Raw genomic sequence first — 14,249 nt, 5'->3', positions numbered from 1 at the left:
GCATTGTTTGTGCTCCAGTCCTCCAGGGATCAGTAAACCATACCTTACATATTGCATTCCCCAGGAGAGCGCCCCCTGTTGCTAAGTGATCGTTGGGCTCTAGATGCATCTCCTCCACAACAGCTGCTTCCACTGCGCCATAAGCTGCGATCCTCTCCGTCTCCCCTTCACCTCCATAGCACCTGTCTTGGGGCTGACTGAAGAACTGGCAGGTCGTCACCCCTTGCATTTGGGGATCCACGGAGCGAGAAAGTCTGGGAGATGATAATTCTAGTTCTGGAGAATTTGAGAAACTTTCCGAGGCTGAACGCTGCAAAAGAAACAAATGAGCCCATCAGTCATACATGGAGTTACCTAATGGGCGCGCGGTAGTGCCGGCGTCCACCGCTTGTGGACCGCACTCATGAGCGGATGAAGGCGTGACAAGCCCACGCCAAAGAAAGCTGAAGGGCTTGTTACAATGTATCAGTGTACAGTAGGTAACAACCTGCACTCCTACAATGTAACAAACACTCTCCTGTGCAAACACTCAGTAAATAACAACAATGGAAGCAAAATATTAGAAGCCACCAAAGATTGTCCATATACCGTGCTAAATGGGACCCCGTCTTGTACTAATAGAGTTTAATCATGGAAAACAATCTGACATGTTAGGATCTTTGCTGTCAGTGAAGGAGAAGTTTCTTGTTTCCATTGTGGCTTCTGCTGTCACATGGAGGTCCGCGGACGACGCTATGGGCCTCTTCTGCTGTCACATGGAGGTCCGCGGACGACGCTATGGGCCTCTTCTGCTGTCACATGGAGGTCCGCGGACGACGCTATGGGCCTCTTCTGCTGTCACATGGAGGTCCGCGGGCGACGCTATGGGCCTCTTCTGCTGTCACATGGAGGTCCGCGGACGACGCTATGGGCCTGCAGGCGGATGTGTCGACACCGTGTGTGCCGTAGAGATGGGCATATCTACCAAACCTCTGCCGGAAGAAGAGTGAGCTCACTGACAAGAAGCAGAGATCTTACTGAAAAATCTTTTAGAAAGACCACGCCCCTTTGGCGAGGCGTCAAAAGTGTCTATAATGTATGATAAATATTGTGCACGTCATGGATGTTTTTTGCCACAATTCTGCCGCTTGTCGCCTGATAATAACCATTCCTTGGTGTATCAGAGGCTTCCACTTTCCCGGTGGCACGTACCTTCCGTGACGGATTTGGGGAGAGCTGGTTCCTCCGGCACGCGTCGCTCTCCACCGCCGCAATAATCTCATCAGCTATAGACTGTGACTGCGGATTCCCAGGAGAATGAGCGGTTACTGGGGATAAATCGACGGTGTGACCCCCGGGAGATATGGGCTCATCACACACCTGAAATATCAGCAGACAATGCAGAGATCAGCAGCACCCACATGGTTAACGCCCGTCCTGTGCGGCCTACATCATGATCAAGAAAGGGAAGCGGTCACCAAGATTTGCTCCCCCCACCTGAGAGCAGCATGATGTCGGGGCAGAGACCCGCATTCCAGCCATGTCTCACTTACTGACAAATAAAGCTGCACTCTGTAACGCTATAGAATGCAAACATGAAATATATGAAACTGCATTACTGCTGTAGATAATAGGAAAATACGTAGATACTTAGCCAGAAATTGGCAATTCATGTGTGCCCAGCAGTCACGACAAGGCGATCCTCTTTGCCTGGGAACCTAACCTGATGTGAATCCTCTCCTAGGCTGAAGCCTGCATTTATACGGGTAGGTAGGATCCTGCGTGTCTGTCAGCCCAGGAGAGGATTCACACTAGGTTAGGGAACCATCTTTTCTCTACGTGCTCTATCACACAGATCCACAATGGCAGGAGTGATACTGACCGCAGGCGCGTCCTCTTGGCTCTGCAGCGCTGCAGGCTGTCGCACTATGTAGTTGATCTGCCCCACTATGGTTTGCTGCACGTGCTGCGGCTGTTTGCTCGGGTTCAGCTGCACATTTGATGGCTGGCTCTGCAGCAGAAGCTCCAGTCCTTTCTGCATTTGCTCCAGCTCAAACTGCTGGTTAATGATGTCCAGACTGTGGTGCATGACCTGCTCGTGGGTGGTGTCGGCCGGGCACACCGTCGTCTGGCTCTGGTGTCTCTGTTGTTGGACGCTGTGCACCGGGCCCAGCTGCATCTGTACAGAGGGGGCCGGTAATGGCGAGGTGGTAGTCATCGGGATGGCGGTGTGCACCTGGCTATAGTCCTGCGATGGCACAGAGGATATGGGGGCTACATTTTGTACAGGGGGCTGGATAGCGGCTCTCTGCGACTGACTGTCCGACCAGAACGAGGAGTTCTCGTGTTCTGAGTGCGGCTGGTGCGGCAGCCATGGCTGAATGACTCTCAGAGGTCGGGACAGGCATTTCTGCTCCTTGCTGGCGCTGTACTGTATGGGCTGCACCACCTGCTGCTTGATGGTGGTGGAATGGGTGAAGTTCATGTGGTGGCTCACGGTGGGCTGGCTCTTAGTAATGGAGGGCAGCGTATGGCAGTGAGCGCAGCAGACGGGTGTAGGGCACTGGACGGCGGGTGCGTAGCTTTGGGGGCTATTGATGGTTGCCAGGTGGGGATTGGGGGCAGGGTGATGAGCCGGGTAATACGATGACTGCACGTCTTCTATAGGTCCATAACTGGGGGTATCAGCAGGAGGTAAGTGCACAGGGTCCGTCAGGATGCAACCTACGGGAAGACGTAGGGGTCAGTAAAGAAATAGGATTAATGGGGGAGATTTATCAGACCTGGTGCAAAGGAAAAGTGCAATCGGAATTCATCCGGCATTTTCCGAGGGTCCCTGGCGGTCACCATGGGCGGCCGCTCCACTTTTATTTTGGACTCATTTTGATAAATCTCCCCTACTATCGCTCTCTCGGGTAATGTCGTACCAAGGTTTGAGATTTGCTTGGTCCAAAAAGAAGGTTCCCAGCTAAATTTCATCTTCAGGGGACGTCCAAAATCACTTCCACAACTCGTTTCCAGAAGTCGCTGCATCTGGAAAACAATCTGTAGGAACATGAAGTGTTAATTACTGGCACAGCACTGATAACGGGGGTTTACTCAGCAAGCAGCTTCCCAATGTTTGTCTCATCATAAATCCTCTCCATTCTCATGAATGTTGGGATATTTGCATTCTCTCATTTACAGCTCGCTGCCTTGGTTGCCGGCCTTCATTGCGGTCTATCAGCGGGGGCTGGCTTTCTAGGGTTAGAGCGCAGCACTTGCAAACTCTGCTATAGAGCCAGTAAATGCTGCTGTGAAGCTGCTGGATCTGGCCAGCTCCGTGCACTGCGCGCCTCTGATGCTGCGCAGTAAAGCCGTGCCGCTGGTCTGACCTGTCAATCATCAGCGCCGAGCGGTGCAAATAGTGGACGAGGGGCATCAGTAGCCGGAGCGTCCGGTCATCCAGCTAATCCCAGGGTGGCGGGAAGTGGCCCCTAGAATCGAGCTGGACAGGGGTCTGAGAACCTTTGTGCTGAACTCTTGGCCCCCAATGATCTGATATTGATCTGGGGGGCCCGAGATTGAAAATGTCCAATGTGAAACACTAAGTAAATGACACAGAACTTTTTATTCTACAACTAATAACTCTCATTCCTCTACAAGACGCCACAGACTGCAGCCGATTACGCTTTATGGGTCATTTTTCCATTTCCGTCCGTGCAGAACCTGCCGCTCTATAAGTCATGGCTCAGCTCATACTGATCTTTCTGGTGCGTGAGCATCGTGGTAAAGCAATGGCTGAGACGGAAGAGAGAGGAGCAGCGAGGATGTAACCTGTGTAAGCGTGCAGCCTTCTCTCTGCCACCATTAACCCTCCGTGTACCAGTAATAGCCCATTTCCAGCACATACCAACTCCTTGCTGAACAGGAAGGGGGCGCTGTTCTTGCTGTACATGGCCCAGTTCACGAAGTTCTGCACATGCTCCAGCTGACGATTTATAAGAAGAACTGACTGCAGCTGCTGCTCAAACTTCTGCTGCTTCTCGCTCGTCATTTTCTGCAATAGATAAAGTAAAGGAGGTCAGAACAGAGCTGCAAAATCATCTGTGGGGGAGGGGCGCTGACAACACGCCGCCCTTACTTAGAGTGGCGGTTGTCACTTTTCACCTCCCTCCCTCGCAGTGCAGGCGCCCACCACATCAGGGTGCAGTCTTTTCTTTTTAAAGGGGTTGTCCAGTGCTGCTCGCTGCCACATCGGGAGCTATCAGGCGCGTGTCCTGCACTTATGTGTAGACATAACATCATTGGCCCCACTCGTCCTCCAATATAAAAGAGCGCTTCACCGGACAGCCCCTGCAAGTCCCAGAGATCTATACTTGTGTCCGGTGCCCGGGGACAGAGCTCCCACCCGTGCCCGTGGACAGAGCGCACGCCGGTGCCCGGGGACAGAGCTCCTGCCGGTGCCCGGGGACAGAGCTCTCGCCGGTGCCCGGGGACAGGGCTCCCGCCGGTACCTGGGGACAGGGCTCCCTCCGGTGCCCGGGGACAGAGCTCCCGCCGGTGCCAGTGGATAGAGCTCCCGCCGGTGCCCGTGGACAGAGCTCCCTCTGGTGCCCGGGGACAGAGCTCCTGCCGATGCCAGTGGACAGAGCTCCCGCCGGTGCCCAGGGACAGAGCTCCCGCCGGTGCCCTGGGACAGAGCTCCTGCCGGTGCCAGTGGACAGAGCTCCCGCTGGTGCCCCGGGACAGAGCTCCGGCCGGTGCCCGGGGACAGAGCTCCCGCCGGTGCCCGCGGACAGAGCTCCCGCCGGTGCCAGTGGATAGAGCTCCCGCCGGTGCCCGGGGACAGAGCTCCCGCCGGTGCCCGCGGACGGAGCTCCCGCCGCCTCTCACCTCCAGCTGCTCCAGCAGAGCGTTCATCCTCTTGTTCAGCTCGTTAATTATCACCATCTTGGTCATCTTTATCTGGTTCTCCACCTTCCTGTGCATGTGCTTTATCTCATACAACCTGCAGAAGATGGAGCAAGGACAAGTCAGCGTCTGCCACGTGTCTCCCCCCAAACCAGGTCAGGTAACAGCGCTGTTCACAGATCCTGACGTCACAATATCAGAACAGGCACGATCCACCCCGCCTGATCCGTATCCTGGACGTCCACTGGATCTGACGCTGGTGCCGCCCATTAGCGGAGCTCCACTGATGAGACTGCCGTGTCCGCGATCTGTGAGCGGTGCCCATCAGCTGGAGGTGTAAACTGTCTGCACTCACGCCGCCTCCGATATCTCGCACCGCCTCCGATATCTAGCACCGTCTCCGATATCTATCACCGCCTCCGATATCTCGTGCCGCCTCAGATATCTCCCTCCACCTCCGATATCTCGCACCGCCTCCGATATCTCGCACCGCCTCCGATATCTCCCTCCGCCTCAGATATCTCCCTCCGCCTCAGATATCTCCCGCCGCCTCAGATATCTCCCGCCGCCTCAGATATCTCCCTCCGCCTCAGATATCTCCCTCCGCCTCAGATATCTCCCTCCGCCTCAGATATCTCGCACCGCCTCCGATATCTCGTGCCGCCTCCGATATCTCGCACCGCCTTCAATATCTCCCTCCGCCTCCGATATCTCGCACCGCCTCCGATATCTCGCACCGCCTCCGATATCTCCCTCCGCCTCCGATATCTCGCGCCGCCTCCGATATCTCGCGCCACCTCCGATATCTCGCGCCGCCTCCGATATCTCGCACCGCCTCCAATATCTCCCTCCACCTCCGATATCTTGCACCGCCTCCGATATCTCGCACCGCCTCCGATATCTCCCTCCGCCTCCGCTATCTCGAACCGCCTCCGATATCTCCCTCCGCCTCCGATATCTCCCTCCGCCTCCGATATCTCCCTCCGCCTCCGATATCTCGCACTACCTCCGATATCTCGCGCCGCCTCCGATATCTCACGCCGCCTCCGATATCTCGCACCGCCTCCGATATCTCCCTCCGCCTCCGATATCTCGCACCGCCTCCGATATCTCGCACCGCCTCCGATATCTCTCTCCGCCTCCGATATCTCGCACCGCCTCCGATATCTCGCACCGCCTCCGATATCTCCCTCCGCCTCCGATATCTCGCACTACTTCCGATATCTCGCGCCGCCTCCGATATCTCGCGCCGCCTCCGATATCTCGCATCGCCTCCTATATCTCGCGCCGCCTCCGATATCTCGCACCGCCTCCGATATCTCCCTCCGCCTCCGATATCTCGCACCGCCTCCGATATCTCCCTCCGCCTCCGATATCTCACGCCTGGACAGCGTCAGTTTTAGGTACGTTTCCTTTATAATGATCCGTTACCAGCGGCGATCGGAGATTCTCTGTATCTACAGCGTGAGATCAATATAAAGAAGCCGCGACAGATCCTGAAGTGCCAGAACCCAGGGAGCGCTCTCACCTCTCCTCCAGGGGGTGCTCTCACCTCTCCTCCAGGGGGCGCTCTCACCTCTCCTCCATCTGTTTCCCCGCCGCCTGCACAACTATTTTCTTTTCTTCCACTTGAGTTATAACATTTTCCAACAAAACTCGCTGGTTCTGCAGGGCTTCATCCAACCTCCGAAATCTGCACCAAAGATAGAGATGAAAATACATCACTAAATATACCAGGAGGTAGAGGAGCGATGCTCTGCAGATCTATAGAGGTCAGAGATGTAATAATCTGCAGGATATATCACTATATATCTGTCAGGAGGTAGAGGAGCGATGTTCTGCAGATCTGTAAAGGTCAGAGGTGTAATCATCTGCAGGATATATGACTATGCATCTGTCAAGAGGTAGAGGAGTGATGCTCTGCAGATCTGCAAATGTCAGTGGTGTAATAATCTGCAGGTATATCACTGTGTATCTGTCAGGAGGTAGAGGAGCAATGCTCTGCAGAGAGGACAGCGGCGTAACAGTCTGCAGGATTCATCTCTATGTATCAGTCAGGAGGCTTAGGAGCGACGCTCTGCAGAAAGGACAGAGATGTAATAGTCTGCAGGATTCATCTATCAGTCAGGAGGTGGAGCAGCGATGCTCTGCAGAGAGGACAGCGGTGTAACAATCTGCAGGGTTCATCTCTCTATCGGTCAGGAGGTGGAGGAGCGACGCTCTGCAGAGAGGACAGCGGTGTAACAGTCTGCAGGGTTCATCTATCGGTCAGGAGGTGGAGGAGCGACGCTCTGCAGAGAGGACAGCGGTGTAACAGTCTGCAGGGTTCATCTCTCTATCGGTCAGGAGGTGGAGGAGCGGTGCTCTGCAGAGAGGACAGCGGAGTAACAGTCTGCAGGGTTCATCTCTCTATCGGTCAGGAGGTGGAGGAGCGGCGCTCTGCAGAGAGGACAGCGGTGTAACAGTCTGCAGGGTTCATCTCTCTATCGGTCAGGTGGAGGAGCGTCGCTCTGCAGAGAGGACAGCGGTGTAACAGTCTGCAGGGTTCATCTCTCTATCGGTCAGGAGGTGGAGGAGCGGCGCTCTGCAGAGAGGACAGCGGTGTAACAGTCTGCAGGGTTCATCTCTCTATCGGTCAGGAGGTGGAGGAGTGGCGCTTTGCAGAGAGGACAGCGGTGTAACAGTCTGCAGGGTTCATCTCTCTATCGGTCAGGAGGTGGAGGAGCGGCGCTATGCAGAGAGGACAGCGGTGTAACAGTCTGCAGGGTTCATCTCTCTATCGGTCAGGAGGTGGAGGAGTGGCGCTCTGCAGAGAGGACAGCGGTGTAACAGTCTGCAGGGTTCATCTCTCTATCGGTCAGGAGGTGGAGGAGTGGCGCTCTGCAGAGAGGACAGTGGTGTAACAGTCTGCAGGGTTCATCTCTCTATCGGTCAGGGGGTGGAGGAGCGGCGCTCTGCAGAGAGGACAGCGGTGTAAAAGTCTGCAGGGTTCGTCTCTCTATCGGTCAGGAGGTGGAGGAGCGGCGCTCTGCAGAGAGGACAGCGGTGTAACAGTCTGCAGGGTTCATCTCTCTATTGGTCAGGAGGTGGAGGAGCGGCGCTCTGCAGAGAGGACAGCGGTGTAACAGTCTGCAGGGTTCTTCTCTCTATCGGTCAGGAGGTGGAGGAGCGGCGCTCTGCAGAGAGGACAGCGGTGTAACAGTCTGCAGGGTTCATCTCTCTATCGGTCAGGAGGTGGAGGAGTGGTGCTCTGCAGAGAGGACAGCGGTGTAACAGTCTGCAGGGTTCTTCTCTCTATCGGTCAGGAGGTGGAGGAGCGGCGCTCTACAGAGAGGACAGCGGTGTAACAGTCTGCAGGGTTCATCTCTCTATCGGTCAGGTGGAGGAGTGTCGCTCTGCAGAGAGGACAGTGGTGTAACAGTCTGCAGGGTTCATCTCTCTATCGGTCAGGAGGTGGAGGAGCGGCGCTCTGCAGAGAGGACAGCGGTGTAACAGTCTGCAGGGTTCATCTCTCTATCGGTCAGGAGGTGGAGGAGTGGCGCTCTGCAGAGAGGACAGTGGTGTAACAGTCTGCAGGGTTCATCTCTCTATCGGTCAGGAGGTGGAAGAGTGGCGCTCTGCAGAGAGGACAGCGGTGTAACAGTCTGCAGGGTTCATCTCTCTATCGGTCAGGAGGTGGAGGAGTGGCGCTCTGCAGAGAGGACAGCGGTGTAACAGTCTGCAGGGTTCATCTCTCTATCGGTCAGGAGGTGGAGGAGCGACGCTCTGCAGAGAGGACAGCGGTGTAACAGTCTACAGGGTTCATCTCTCTATCGGTCAGGATGGAGGAGCGGCGCTCTGCAGAGAGGACAGCGGTGTAACAGTCTGCAGGGTTCATCTCTCTATCGGTCAGGAGGTGGAGGAGCGGCGCTCTGCAGAGAGGACAATGGTGTAACAGTCTGCAGGGTTCATCTCTCTATCGGTCAGGGGGTGCAGGAGCGGCGCTCTGCAGAGAGGACAGTGGTGTAACAGTCTGCAGGGTTCATCTCTCTATCGATCAGGAGGTGGAGGAGCGACGCTCTGCAGAGAGGACAGCGGTGTAATAGTCTGCAGGGTTCATCTCTCTATCAGTCAGGAGGTGGAGGAGCGACGCTCTGCAGAGAGGACAGCGGTGTAATAGTCTGCAGGGTTCATCTCTCTATCGGTCAGGGGGTGGAGGAGTGGCGCTCTGCAGAGAGGACAGCGGTGTAACAGTCTGCAGGGTTCGTCTCTATCGGTCAGGGGGTGGAGGAGTGGCGCTCGGCAGAGAGGACAGCGGTGTAACAGTCTGCAGGGTTCATCTCTCTATCGGTCAGGGGGTGGAGGAGTGGCGCTCTGCAGACAGGACAGCGGTGTAACAGTCTGCAGGGTTCGTCTCTCTATTGGCCAGGAGGTGGAGGAGCGACGCTCTGCAGAAAGGACAGCGGTGTAACAGTCTGCAGGATTCCTCTCTCTATCGGTCAGGAGATGGAGGAGCGGCGCTCTACAGTGTAACAGTCTGCAGGCTTCCTCTCTATGTGCCCCGCTGGCAGTGTCGCTGGCCCAGCACATAACTCTGCTACCTGTGATCCTTGTGCTGCAGGACCAGGCAGTGACGCTCTGCAGAGAGGACAGCGGTGTAACAGTCTGCAGGCTTCCTCTCTATGTGCCCCGCTGGCAGTGTCGCTGGCCCAGCACATAACTCTGCTACCTGTGATCCTTGTGCTGCAGGACCAGGCAGTGACGCTCTGCAGAGAGGACAGCGGTGTAATAGTCTGCAGGCTTCCTCTCTATGTGCCCCGCTGGCAGTGTCGCTGGCCCAGCACATAACTCTGCTACCTGTGATCCTTGTGCTCCAGGACCAGGCAGTGACGCTCTGCAGAGAGGACAGCGGTGTAACAGTCTGCAGGCTTCCTCTCTATGTGCCCCGCTGGCAGTGTCGCTGGCCCAGCACATAACTCTGCTACCTGTGATCCTTGTGCTCCAGGACCAGGCAGTGACGACACATCAGGACGTCGCACGATTCACAGAATAACTTCAGCGATTCTTGATTGTGAATGGGACAAAACAAGAGACTTGTGGCTCCGTCGCCTCCTGTCCGGGGACAAATCATCGACATTAGTGACATAATCCGTATATAGCGGAGCCCAGGCCGCCGCCGCAGCTGCCTTGTGCAGCCCTATGTAAATTCACAAACAGAACTGCACAAAACCAGAAGGAAGGGGTTAACGGCGCAGACTTGGTCGCCATTTTGGATTTCTTATGAGACCCCCTAGTCTGGGTGCAGGGCGATTTCTGGCCTGTCGCCATTAGGACCCCCTCCGTTACCTCTCTGCGATGTCGCCAGGTAATGCTCTGCGGCCGCCGCCTTTCCGTGCCGGTGCTGCTCGGCGCAGGTGCTGCACAGCCACTTATTACAGCGGGTGCAGAGGCTGTGCGCAGGGCTCTTCTCCGTACAGTCGTAGCAGGTCTGCAACATAGAGGACATCATGTCAGTGATTTGGGGGACTACAAGTCCCAGCACTGCCCTACACATGACCTGTCTCTGCCCGCTCCACAATCTCTGCTTGCTGTCAGTAAACCCTGCAGTGTAGACTAAAGCTCTGGGGGCTAAACCCGGGTACACAGTGCAGCGACCCCTCAGCTGTGCGCGGCGGTGGCGGATGTGTGGAGGCGTGGGTGACTGCACCTGTTCTCCGCCGCGCTCCTCTCCTCCACTCAGTAATTATCTTGTTTATCTGCCACTCATGGAAAGTGACTATTTATAGCCGGATCCAGGAGCGCTGCGGCGCGGTAATTACCTGCCGTCCCTCTGTGCACCGCCTGCACCGCCAGGCCCTGCCTTATAATGGGCCATATAATAATGTAGGACAGATATGACGCACCCACCTTAGCCATAGTGACACCACTGCGGGGGGCCCTGGAGATGGATTCACATGTGACGCAGTGCGGGGCATGGGCCGACACCTGGAAGACAAAGGCAGACGCCGGCCATGACGAGAAGCCTGGAAAATACAATACCAAGATGGCTGCATACATGGAGGCGCAGACATTGGCCAAGTCATGTGCCCACCGGCCACAGCAAGGCCACCTTTATTCATGGGACCAAAACAATGCAGACATCCCCCTACCCGAGCGTGACAGCCTCATAGAAATATATGACGCATGCTTCGGAGACGCACGGTCAGTCCATGCATTGCGTATGAGCCCTCAGTCTGCTAAAAGTTAGGGTCCCATGAATAAAGGTGGCCTTGCCGTGGCCGGTGTGCACACGACCGGGCCAATGTGTGCACTAAGTGCCTCCAGTGAGCTGCATTACTGCCGTACGGACCATATTCCCTGTTTGCCTTTATCTCGGTGCACACAGCGGCTGCTGCTGCGCTCTCTGGTTTGTACATGCTGCAGTCACACCTGCTCCATTCTTTAGGAGGAGACGGTCAGATTGATTTTTTGTGACCTCCAGGACTAGATTTGTCTTAGTTTTGTGGCCCCTGTGCAAGAGCAGTGTAAGGGCCCTTAGCTGTTCAACAGTGCCTTATAATGCACAATTCCATCTGCTTTGGAGGTGAATGTGGCCACACAGGTCACACCAATGATATGTCCGCCCCTGGCTTTGTGTACACAGCTCCTATGCAGACACTGTCGGTACAGATAGAGACTACAAACAAACCCTGTGTAGCCTGATCCTACTAGGGGTGGACCGGCCACATGGCAATTCTGGCTAGAACCCAGTGGGCCACAGTCTGCAGTGTCGTCTGCACTGAGGGTGATCAGAGGAGGATCAGCGGCTCACAGAAGAAGCCGTCACTGATCCTGGGGAAGATCCTCTCACCTGGAGGCAGGGCGGCAATGGTGAGAGGCCGCTGGACTGCACTGAATGTGGGTATAGCGGCACAAGGTGCGCTGGGCCAAGGAGCAGCCTCCGCTCACAGTGCCACCACACCCATACAGAGTCCATGTTACTTGGCGATGTACTGTGGTTATTACTTGGCGCTGTTGTGTGGGTGTCATATGGCGCTGTTGTGTGGTGTTATGTGGCGCTGTTGTGTGGTGTTATGTGGCGCTGTTGTGTGGTGTTATGTGGCGCTGTTGTGTGGGTGTTGTGTGGCGCTGTTGTGTGGTGTTGTATGGTGCTGTTGTGTGGGTGTTGTGTGGCGCTGTTGTGTGGTGTTGTATGGTGCTGTTGTGTGGGTGTTGTATGGCGCTGTTGTGTGGTGTTATGTGGCGCTGTTGTGTGGTGTTATGTGGCGCTGTTGTGTGGCGCTGTTGTGTGGTGTTGTATGGTGCTGTTGTGTGGGTGTTGTATGGCGCTGTTGTGTGGGTGTTGTATGGCGCTGTTGTGTGGGTGTTGTATGGTGCTGTGGTGTGGGTGTTGTGTGGCGCTGTTGTGTGGGTGTTATGTGGCCTGGTTGTGTGGGTGTTATATGGCGCTGTTGTGTGGGTGTTGTATGGCGCTGTTGTGTGGGTGTTATATGGTGCTGTTGTGTGGGTGTTATATGGCGCTGTTGTGTGGGTGTTGTATGGTGCTGTTGTGTGGGTGTTGTATGGCGCTGTTGTGTGGGTGTTATGTGGCCTGGTTGTGTGGGTGTTATATGGCGCTGTTGTGTGGGTGTTATGTGGCGCTGTTGTGTGGGTGTTATGTGGCGCTGTTGTGTGGGTGTTATGTGGCCTGGTTGTGTGGGTGTTATGTGGCGCTGTTGTGTGGGTGTTATGTGGCGCTGTTGTGTGGGTGTTATGTGGCGCTGTTGTGTGGGTGTTATGTGGCGCTGTTGTGTGGGTGTTATGTGGCGCTGTTGTGTGGGTGTTGTATGGTGCTGTTGTGTGGGTGTTGTGTGGCGCTGTTGTGTGGGTGTTATGTGGCGCTGTTGTGTGGGTGTTATGTGGCCTGGTTGTGTGGGTGTTATGTGGCGCTGTTGTGTGGGTGTTATGTGGCGCTGTTGTGTGGGTGTTATGTGGCGCTGTTGTGTGGGTGTTATGTGGCGCTGTTGTGTGGGTGTTGTATGGCGCTGTTGTGTGGCGCTGTTGTGTGGGTGTTGTATGGCGCTGTTGTGTGGGTGTTGTATGGCGCTGTTGTGTGGGTGTTGTATGGCGCTGTTGTGTGGGTGTTGTATGGCGCTGTTGTGTGGATGTTGTATGGCGCTGTTGTGTGGGTGTTGTATGACGCTGTTGTGTGGGTGTTGTATGGCGCTGTTGTGTGGGTGTTGTATGGCGCTGTTGTGTGGGTGTTATGTGGCGCTGTTGTGTGGGTGTTATGTGGCGCTGTTGTGTGGGTGTTGTATGGTGCTGTTGTGTGGGTGTTATATGGCGCTGTTGTGTGGGTGTTGTATGGCGCTGTTGTGTGGGTGTTGTATGGCGCTGTTGTGTGGGTGTTATGTGGCGCTGTTGTGTGGGTGTTATATGGTGCTGTCGTGTGGTGTTATGTGGCGCTGCTGTGTGGGTGTTGTGTGGCGCTGTTGTGTGGGTGTTGTGTGGCGCTGTTGTGTGGGTGTTGTGTGTCGCTGTTGTGTGGGTGTTGTATGGCGCTGTTGTGTGGGTGTTATATGGCGCTGTTGTGTAAGTGTTATATGGCGCTGTTGTGTGGGTGTTATATGGCGCTGTTGTGTGGGTATTCTGTGGCGCTGTTGTGTGGGTGTTATATGGTGCTGTTCTGTGGGTGTTGTATGGTGCTGTTGTGTGGGTGTTGTGTGGCGCTGTTGTGTGGGTGTTGTGTGGCGCTGTTGTGTGGGTGTTGTGTGGCGTTGTTGTGTGGGTGTTGTGTGGCGCTGTTGTGTGGGTGTTATATGGCACTGTTGTGTAGGTGTTGTGTGGCGCTGTTGTGTGGGTGTTATATGGCGCTGTTGTGTGGGTGTTATATGGCGCTGTTGTGTGGGTGTTGCATGGCGCTGTTGTGTGGGTGTTATGTGGCGCTGTTGTGTGGGTGTTATATGGCGCTGTTGTGTGGGTGTTGTATGGCGCTGTTGTGTGGGTGTTGTATGGCGCTGTTGTGTGGGTGTTGTATGGCGCTGTTGTGTGGGTGTTATGTGGCGCTGTTGTGTGGGTGTTGTATGGCGCTGTTGTGTGGGTGTTGTATGGTGCTGTTGTGTGGGTGTTGTATGGCGCTGTTGTGTGGGTGTTGTATGGCGCTGTTGTGTGGGTGTTGTATGGCGCTGTTGTGTGGGTGTTATATGGCGCTGTTGTGTAAGTGTTATATGGCGCTGTTGTGTGGGTGTTATATGGCGCTGTTGTGTGGGTATTCTGTGGCGCTGTTGTGTGGGTGTTATATGGTGCTGTTGTGTGGGTGTTGTATGGTGCTGTTGTGTGGGTGTTGTGTGGCGCTGTTGTGTGGGTGTTGTGTGGCGCTGTTGTGTGGGTGTTGTGTGGCGCTGTTGTGTGGGTGTTGT

General features: G+C 55.3%; 1 protein-coding gene across 5 annotated transcripts in view; it reads right to left on the bottom strand.

The window, feature by feature from the left end:
* TRIM66 (tripartite motif containing 66) overlaps positions 1-14,249 on the bottom strand; it is a 73,069-nt gene that overhangs the window by 32,134 nt on the left and 26,686 nt on the right. For 3 of the 5 annotated variants that reach the window (XM_073659032.1, XM_073659029.1, XM_073659031.1), the window contains exons 2-11: positions 10,759-10,836; positions 10,198-10,339; positions 9,837-9,963; positions 6,449-6,565; positions 4,855-4,969; positions 3,872-4,018; positions 2,907-3,024; positions 1,862-2,703; positions 1,192-1,359; positions 44-310 (exon numbers count right to left, since the gene is read on the bottom strand). In XM_073659032.1, coding sequence (XP_073515133.1) covers positions 44-310; positions 1,192-1,359; positions 1,862-2,703; positions 2,907-3,024; positions 3,872-4,018; positions 4,855-4,969; positions 6,449-6,565; positions 9,837-9,963; positions 10,198-10,339; positions 10,759-10,767 — 2,052 coding nt within the window. In that variant the 5' untranslated portion in view covers positions 10,768-10,836. Of the gene's footprint in view, positions 1-43; positions 311-1,191; positions 1,360-1,861; positions 2,704-2,906; positions 3,025-3,871; positions 4,019-4,854; positions 4,970-6,448; positions 6,566-9,836; positions 9,964-10,197; positions 10,349-10,558; positions 10,673-10,758; positions 10,837-14,249 lie in introns of those variants that run through there. The other 2 variants (XM_073659033.1, XM_073659030.1) reach the window with 2 other exon arrangements.

Source organism: Phyllobates terribilis, unplaced genomic scaffold (genome assembly GCF_046119375.1).
Source record: "Phyllobates terribilis strain yellow unplaced genomic scaffold, ASM4611937v1 Scaffold_13__5_contigs__length_258822181, whole genome shotgun sequence".
Classification (NCBI taxonomy): Eukaryota; Metazoa; Chordata; class Amphibia; order Anura; family Dendrobatidae; genus Phyllobates; species Phyllobates terribilis.
Note: the sequence above shows the minus strand (reverse complement) of the source record. Positions and strands in the feature narration are given on the sequence as shown.